Genomic DNA, 8,598 nt, shown 5'->3' with positions numbered 1-8,598 from the left:
AAGGACATAGTTAAAACCTCTTACTGGGAATCGTTATCACACCCGCCGTATTCTCCGGACGTGGTCCTGTCAAATTATCACCTTTTTGCTTCAATGGAACATGCACTTGCAGAGCAGCAAGATGTCGAAAAAATGTGTCGGGGGAAAATGGAAATTGCTTTCGTCGAATAAGAAAAGGTTTATTGGAAATGAATCCACAATTTTCCTGAGAGATTAAATGTGTAGAATTAAACTGGGATTACTTAGAATAAAAAATATGTGTTCTATACATCAAGGAATCCGATTTCATCTGTTTCAAAGAAAAATGATATAATAAAAGACATTACAATGGATCACCCTGTCACAGGAATGGTCGAAAATAATCGTTTCGCTTATTTGGTACAACAGATACACCTCTCACACGACCAAACGACGTTCTCGATGTCGTGATAACCTTGGCCCCAAACGCAGAGATTGCTGCTGGCAAGATTGAAACGGAAGAGTAGTGCATCTAACGAACAGTGATTGGACATGAGTCGGGAGAAGGTGCGAATAAAGTCGCGACTCAATTCCAGATTTTTGAACCACGATTTAAGGCTAACCTTAGGGATAATCGAGTGAAACTACCGGCACAATTCATCTTCGTTCCACTTGTGCTGTCAGTTAGCGATGGTATTTTTACGGACTACTGAATGAAATTCATTGAAGGCGATTTGACGCTGATAAATGTCGCCTTCAATCGCACCTACCTTTGCTAATGAGCCCTCTCATTACCCAGAGTTGAGCAATGCGAAGGAACCCAGACAAAGGTGATGACATAAAAGCGTCTGGTTAAAACACTCTAAATTTCTCGTATTCTCTCAAGAAAGTACGGCGAGTGCTTCCTGCAAATTTCAGAATCTGTGGACTCGTTCATTGAGGACCCATCAGTAAAGTACATATTTTCACAGTTGATACGCCCATACTTTGCATCGAAGATCATTGGAACGATCCTCGATCGTTGGTAATCCGGTAATCTGTAATCTGAGATTTCTACTTCATGGACAGATCAAAATGCACAGATGAATTGATGTAGTCAGGAAAACAAACTCGGTTTGGAATATACGAAGAAGGAACAACCTGCATGGAGATGAATTCATGATTTGAACTCATGAATCCAGAGTGAAAATTTAGCTCGATCAGTTGCTCAAAATTATATAACATGTTATCCAATAGAGGCGACGGACCTCGAGAGTGTAATTTGTCTGACATGACCTCTATTGAAACAGAAACATAGGCCCCCTTTATGTCCAAGAATACTGAAGCCATTTGTTTTTTTAGGTGTAAACCATTTGAATTTCTGAAGAAAGCAACACAAGACAATCATTCGTCCCCTTGCCCCTGCAGAACCCATATTGTGTATCTGAGAGTAGGCCATTTGTTTCAACCCATCGATCAACACGAAACAAGATCATTTTCACCAAAAATATCCGTAAACAAGACAGCATTGCTATTGGGCGGTACGAATTGAAGTCGGACGCGTGCTTTCTGGAGTTTCGAATAGCTATAACTCGTACCTGGCTCCAATCATCCGGAACAATATTATGCTGCAGAAACCGATTGAATAAATTCAACAGGCGATGTTTCACATCAGGGAGGTTTTTCAGCAAGTTGAACTTAGTTCTATCCGATCCTGGAGTAGAATTGTTATATGAAAGGAGAGCAGGAGAGAATTCTACCACCGAAAACTCGGAATCAAGATCGCACCTATCTTGTGGTATATCTCGAACAATTTTTTGCACGGGAGCGGAATCGAGACAAACCTTCCGCGCAAAATTAAAATTCCATCGATGTGAATATTCTTCTCGCTTTCTTTTTATTTTTTTAGTAGCTGACCCGGCAAACTTCGTCTCGCCCAACATTTGTTTTTTGTTATCAATACCTTCAAACATTCACGTTTTCTTACTATGAGCAAGTTCATGGGTCCAATCGCAGAACTGTTCATTGATTGATCTTCTTATCAACCCCGTTGAATTTACCTTTTACTATAAAATTCCTAGTATTTCTAACAAAACTCATCATAATATCATAATCATAATATCAGATTATTTTCAGACACAATTCTCGTTCAAGATATTTCAACCACTTGCAAATAACATGTTTCTCCGTTACATGGAATAATTGTTTTATACAGAAAATATGATAGAATAAAGACGCCCCCTGTAATTTGTGCTTCATTTGTAATGAGGGGGGGAATGTTTAATCAACAAAAAAAACATTTATTGCACCCTAAAACCTCCATATGTCTAATTTGGTCTTATTTGCTTGATTAGTTCTCGAGTCATGCAGCCCCCCCCCCCTTCAGAAAAGTGGGAGGAGTATTGAACCACTTTAGAAATGTTTGTTGCCCCCTAAAACCTCCGCATGCCAAATTTGATTCAGTTTGCTTGATTAGTTCTTGAATTATGCAGAAATGTATGTTTCATTTGCATGACGAAGATCATCCTTCCCCCCCCTCCCCTCAGAGAGAGAGGAGGAGTGTCTATTCACCATGGAAACGTTTCGTGTCCACTAAAATCTTCACATGACAAATTTGGCTCCATTTGCTTGCTTAGTTTTCGAGTTATGTTGAAAATTGTTTTCATTTGTATGACAGCCCACCCTAAGAGAGAGGGGAGGAGTAACTAACCACCATAGAATCATTTATTGCACCCTAAAACCTCCACATGCCAAATTTCGTTTCATTTGCTTGATTAATTTTCGAGTAATGCAGAAATTTGTGTTTCATTTGTATGGCAAAAAAGTCCTGCGGTATTTCCGCGAGGTGTCGTTGTAAGCGCGTAGTTCTAGTTGTATTCATTGTATCGAGTCATACTATAGCTTGTTGGAAAGGTATTTTTGCGCGCTATAATATAGTCATTGACAGTGTTTTGTTTGGTTAAGTCGTTCGTGAGTTATAGTGTCGCAAATATGGAGCAAAATAAAGAGAAAATCTGACATATTTTACAGTACTTCTATGACAAAGGCAAAAATGCATCTCAAGCTGCCAATAAAATTTGTACAGTTTATGGACCCGATACAGTTTCCATTTCCACCGCACAACGATGGTTTCAACGTTTTCGTTCTGGTGTAGAGGTCGTCGAAGATGCGCCACGCTCCGGAAGGCCTGTCTTCGAAAATTGCGACAAAATTGCTGAATTAGCCGAGATAGACCGGCATAGTAGCAGCCGTAGCATCGGCCAAGAGCTGGGGATAAGTCATCAAACCGTTATTAACCATTTGAAGAAACTTGGATTCACAAAGAAGCTCGATGTATTGGTCCCACACACGTTGACGCAAAAAAACATCTTTGACCGTATCGACGCATGTGAATCGCTGCTGAATCGCAACAAAATCGACCCGTTTCTGAAGCGGATGGTGACTGGCGATGAAAAGTGGGTCACTTACGACAACGTGAAGCGCAAACGGTCGTGGTCGAAGCCCGCTGAAGCGGCTCAGACGGTGGCCAAGCCCTCATTAACGGCCTGGAAGGTTCTGCTGTGTGTTTGGTGGGATTGTCAAGGAATAATCTATTATGAGCTGCTTCCCTATGGCAAAACGCTCAATTCGGACCTGTACTGCCAACAACTGGGCCGCTTGAAGGTAGCACTCATGAAGAAGAGGCCATCTTTGATAAACAGAGGCCGCATTGTCTTCCATCAGGACAACGCCAGGCCACACACTTCTGTGGTGACGCGCCAGAAGCTCCGGGAGCTCGGATGGGAGGTTCTATTGCATCCGCCGTATAGTCCGGACCTTGCACCAAGTGACTACCACCTGTTTTTGTCCATGGCGAACGAGCTAGGTAGTCAGAAGTTAGCCACAAAAGAGGCCTGTGAAAATTGGCTATCCGAGTTTTTTTGCCAATAAGGAAGCGAGCTTCTATAACAGGGGTATTATGAAGTTGGCATCTCGTTGGGAACAAGTCATCGAACAAAACGGCGCATATTTGACTTAAAACAGATGATTGTAACTAATTTTATGAACAAATGAAAATTCAAACAAAATACCGCAGGACTTTTTTGACAGCCCAATATATATATATATATATATATATATATATATATATATATATATATATATATATATATATATATATATATATATATATATATATATATATATATATATATATATATATATATATATATATATATATATATATATATATATATATATATATATATAGTGTTCGTATATATATATATATGTATATATATATGTATATATATATGTATATATATATATATATATATATATATATATATGTATATCTATAAAAAAATCTAAATCTATAAACCTTCCCGAAATTTGCCAGTGAGTGGTACTCATGCTCTTTTGTTTTGGTCATGGCTTTAACATTATCTGATCACTGATGTACACGACCTTACAGATGGATAGTTCAATAGATTCTGTATTGATGAAACATAGTTTTCATGCCTAAAACATCTTTTTTCCCTGCTTGCACCTCATTTTTAGCCCTTTATTGTGTTCTCCGCGATTTTCGTTATACGCGGTGATCTAGCCCGACTATTTCGCAGATAATCGGGGTACTACTGTATTTGGTCCGGTTCATGGTTTCGGCGCTTTCTGAAGAGCGATTCCGATCTTATGATGAAATCAAATATTGGCTTGATAACTGGATCGCTTCAAAACGACCGGACTGTATAGCTTGATATAGTTAGAACAATTTGGGTGGCTTCCAATGAAGCATACTTTAACCCATTAGTGCCCAGCTTATGAAATTTAATATGCAAAAATGCCCGTTTCTGAAAAACTGTTTTATGATTAAACTTAAGTGTTAAGCGCATTTTCAATGATACCACATGACAATTTAAGAGTGTTTTTTGTGTCAGTGTCATTTTATCTGTCATTTTTGCTGTTTCGTTGTGTATTGAATCTTGCAAAGTTCGAGTTTCCCGCAAAAGTCGCAAAGTAAAATTAACCTACACCTGGGCTGTAACGGGTTAAATATGTAGCAGTAAGTTTTAGGCCTTGTTCTCACTGCAGCGGGGCGTCAGCGTGGCTTGGGCGAGGTGTGTGACGCTTACGATTAATCGTGTGTGTTCTTACCGATGTGTTCACACCAGGCTGACATGTCGTGGATGTGATTTTGGCTTGTTACTGGCGTGCAAACGAAAACACTTCACGTCGGCGATATTTGTACTTCTCCGCTTCTGTCTTGCATATGTTTGTTTGTAGTAGTGCCATAATTTAATTTTTTTTTTGCGTTTTCTTTTTTTTACGTCTTTCACCGATCGAGTTTTGACCTGGATACGTCCAACGATGCTGGAATATTAAAAAAGCTAATTTCATTCATCCATTCAAAAACACGCATTGCCAATTTTTATGAAACACACCGAAGACACGCCGCTGGCACGGAGCAATGTGAGTCAATTAAAATATCGTGGCTAGAAGTGTACACGTCCCGCTCAAGCCACGTTGACGCCCCGCTGCAGTGAGAACATGGCTTTATGATTCAAACGAATGCCTGTTTTATAAAAAAAAAATCGGTGAAGCCATTATACACCTAATAACTGGTAATGAAACAATGGTTCACGAGTTTGATCAACAAAGCAGTCACCAAGCTTAGTGTCGGAACCATGTCAAAGTTCATCAAAAACCTATACAACGTCGTCTGTTTTCCTCAATTATCACATTAGTGTATGTTTGGATGAACTTTCAGGTAAATGTAAATCACCAATTAACAGTGACGAATATCACTGAGAGGATAGCTATCGTGACGAGAGGATTTATGATTTTTTTTAAAGATTGACTAAGTTTGTAAGCAAAAATGTTTGATTTAGTTTTTAAGCAACGTATTTCAAATTTTATTAAATCGAACAATAACAAAATAAATAATCACTAACAATTATGGTCAATCCAGTTGTTCAAATCTAATTTTCGCTACTGGCGCACTCCTTGGAAAGGCTTTTAACCTGTTCATCTGGACACGCCAACTGGTACAGGAACTGAATTAATGTCCGTGTGGGTCGTCCAGTCATCCGATCATCTGCGAGATACGGTATTCCCACGCCTTTCTTGAGCATACCAACACCGGTGATGTCCAGATGAATCCAATCAACACATGGGACGAACTCTTTCAAAAAGGCCGCACCCAAACAGGAGCTTCCTCTACCCTGGCCGGTGTTGCTCAAATCAACGTTGGTGTAATCTAAACGGGGAAAAATCAATCAGTGTTTGCTCTAAGCCATGACAGGAACATAAAACATTACTTGTAACTTTGTGGGTATAGTATTTCCAAAGGGGCATCCTCCAGACACGGTCACCTGTGATCGCACCCGCCTTCTGCATTTGTTTCCAAAGGAAATCAGAATTGGCGAACACACCGCTGGCTGCTCCGCCTAGAGCATGAGTTACACCTTCCGTCATCGTTGCCACATCCATAACGATCTTCGGCTTGAAAGTGGTTTGTCCGTAGATAAATGTATCTGCCATGATCAGACGACCTGCGTTGTTTGTATCCTGAAATTGAAAGCATTAAAACCCCTGGAAGATTTCGGACAAATTATATACATACGTGAATAGCAACTGTCTTTCCGTTCAGAGTTGTTATAACATCGCCAGGTTTGAATGCCATCCCGGAGGGCATGTTTTCGCACAACGGTATCAATCCGACTAAATTGATTGGAAGTGAAAGAGCAGCGGCGGCACGGATGGTAGCAATAACGGACGCAGCTCCCGCCATACTTGCCCGGTACTGTGACATTCCTTCGGATACCTTCAGGCAGAGCCCACCACTGTTGAACGTTAGGCCCTTACCAACGATCAGCACTGGTCTTCCGGCATCATGTTCTCCACAGTAACTGATCTCCAAGAAAATTGGTGGTTCACATGAACTCTTCGCCACCGACAAGAAGCTGGTCATGCTCTTCGATTCGATCCAATCCATGTTTCGGACCTCAGTGCTTACACCGCAAGGGCACAACGCATCAACAGCAGCCTGAGCAAAGGATGTCGGTGTGATTTGGTTACCCGGAGCATCGGATAGGCTCCTCGCGAGATTTTGTGCGTCCGCCTTGAACAGGCCCCGGGTCCACGCGTCGCCTTCGGGAGAATCAAACAGTTCCAGCTTCGGAATTGGCTTGCGATCCTCCTTCATGCGATTGGCTTGATACTTCCAGGTTCCCAAACCGCTACCTTCCGCCGCTTGCTCGGCTCCCTGCATAGGATCGACCCATATTCTCGTGCATCCGTTCGTAGCCAGACACATTGCACCAACGCCAGACGCGATTCTAATATTTTCCAAGCCTTCATCCAACTGTTCGAGTTCATTGTAGCCCAAACCTTCCAGTCCGAGGCCAACAACGGCTACCGACCCATAATCCGGATCAATGTTGTTGAAAACTTTTACCGACCCAATTTTACCCTTCAAGTTGGACCTATGGAATAGAGAAATCGGAATATTACAAAATTATATTGGTTGCCAAGGGCAACAACCAAACTTACTCCTTGATCAAATTTAGGAGGTTCCCTTCGGTTTTTGCATCGAAACGTCCCGCCACCGGTGAAAGCCGTGGTTCATCCGTTTCGATCTCCTGCTCGTACAGACCCAGCACTAATCCTTTCTGTAGATGATAGCCAAAACTGTATTGTCCAAAGGAGAGAAAAGATGGTATCATTCGGTAACCTACCTCTGCCCGATTTTCGCCGATATTGGTAGAGAACCTCTTCTTGAACAGTGACCCAAAACTACGAATTGTGTGAAATCGATTTACTTTGAACAAAACCATTATTTCCTCTTGAGGCTTGGTTCAATATTCCGGATTTCAGCTACGAATGAAGAAAAATTTCGGAACTTGCACGAAGTTTTCTCTACAGTGTCTTGACAGGAGCGTCAAAAATTTTTGAATGAGCTCCCTTTCCAGATGAAAAATCAATGTTTGCTATGATTTTTGCTCGATTTTCTGCAGCGCAAGCCAAAATTACGGTTGCTGGGTTCACAAAAAAGAAACGATCCGCGGGAATCGGTTCAAGGATACACATATCATGCGTCTCCATCATATCTTCATCACAAAAATAATGTGGAGACGCAATGCTTTTTAATTGAGCATCAGCATGAAAATGAGATCATTTGATTAAAAAACCCACAAAGGCTCTTCGTTTGTTTCCATCTATTTTGGGATAAACTCCACCACCGAATACAAAACCATTCCATTCAAGCACCGGCCAATATTTAATTGATGAATATTCACTCACAGTTTTTTCGGAGTTTTGTTTAAAATTTTTCCCGCATAAATTTACCCGTTTCCTTTGGGTTCACGTCCATTGCCACAAGCACTGAATTCCACACGTGTCACCCGTTCACTCGTTCTGATGGATCTCGCAAGCATAAATTATACCTACGCAGTGCCCTTATTTTCGACCTCATAGAGCCTCATAGGGCCGGGGAAAAGTTAAGAGTGGTGGACATTATACGCTCCCCAGCGTTGGAAAACATTCCGTGAATAATAATGTGCAGGCCGGGGACAGAAGAAAACATGACATTCATTTTAACATTCGGATGCCAAAACTCTCAAAGGTATGCCAATCGGGCTTGCCCCAGCATCCCGGCAGCTCGATTTGGAATACAAAACAAGC

The 8,598-nt window shown here is 41.2% G+C and overlaps 1 protein-coding gene across 1 annotated transcript; it reads right to left on the bottom strand.

The window, feature by feature from the left end:
* Positions 1–5,805: 5,805 nt before the first annotated feature.
* Positions 5,806–7,873, bottom strand: LOC129778178 (cytosol aminopeptidase-like). The gene is made up of 5 exons (XM_055784917.1): positions 7,653–7,873; positions 7,468–7,586; positions 6,539–7,400; positions 6,234–6,483; positions 5,806–6,172 (listed from the first exon to the last, which is right to left on the bottom strand). Exons 1-5 carry the CDS (start codon positions 7,749–7,751, stop codon positions 5,895–5,897), a joined length of 1,608 nt encoding a protein of 535 aa, XP_055640892.1. The 5' UTR covers positions 7,752–7,873; the 3' UTR covers positions 5,806–5,894.
* Positions 7,874–8,598: the final 725 nt, after the last annotated feature.

Source organism: Toxorhynchites rutilus, chromosome 3 (genome assembly GCF_029784135.1).
Source record: "Toxorhynchites rutilus septentrionalis strain SRP chromosome 3, ASM2978413v1, whole genome shotgun sequence".
NCBI lineage: Eukaryota > Metazoa > Arthropoda > Insecta > Diptera > Culicidae > Toxorhynchites > Toxorhynchites rutilus.
Note: the sequence above shows the minus strand (reverse complement) of the source record. Positions and strands in the feature narration are given on the sequence as shown.

What these genes read in the sequence shown, in the direction of transcription:
- LOC129778178 (XM_055784917.1), bottom strand. Translation starts at nt 7,751, where the DNA reads ATGGTTTTGTTCAAAGTAAATCGATTTCACACAATTCGTAGTTTTGGG. An exon ending in TCGGCGAAAATCGGGCAGAG is followed by an intron (nt 7,587 to 7,652) that starts GTAGGTTACCGA and finishes TATCATCTACAG; the next exon opens with AAAGGATTAGTGCTGGGTCT. An exon ending in CTCCTAAATTTGATCAAGGA is followed by an intron (nt 7,401 to 7,467) that starts GTAAGTTTGGTT and finishes TCTATTCCATAG; the next exon opens with GTCCAACTTGAAGGGTAAAA.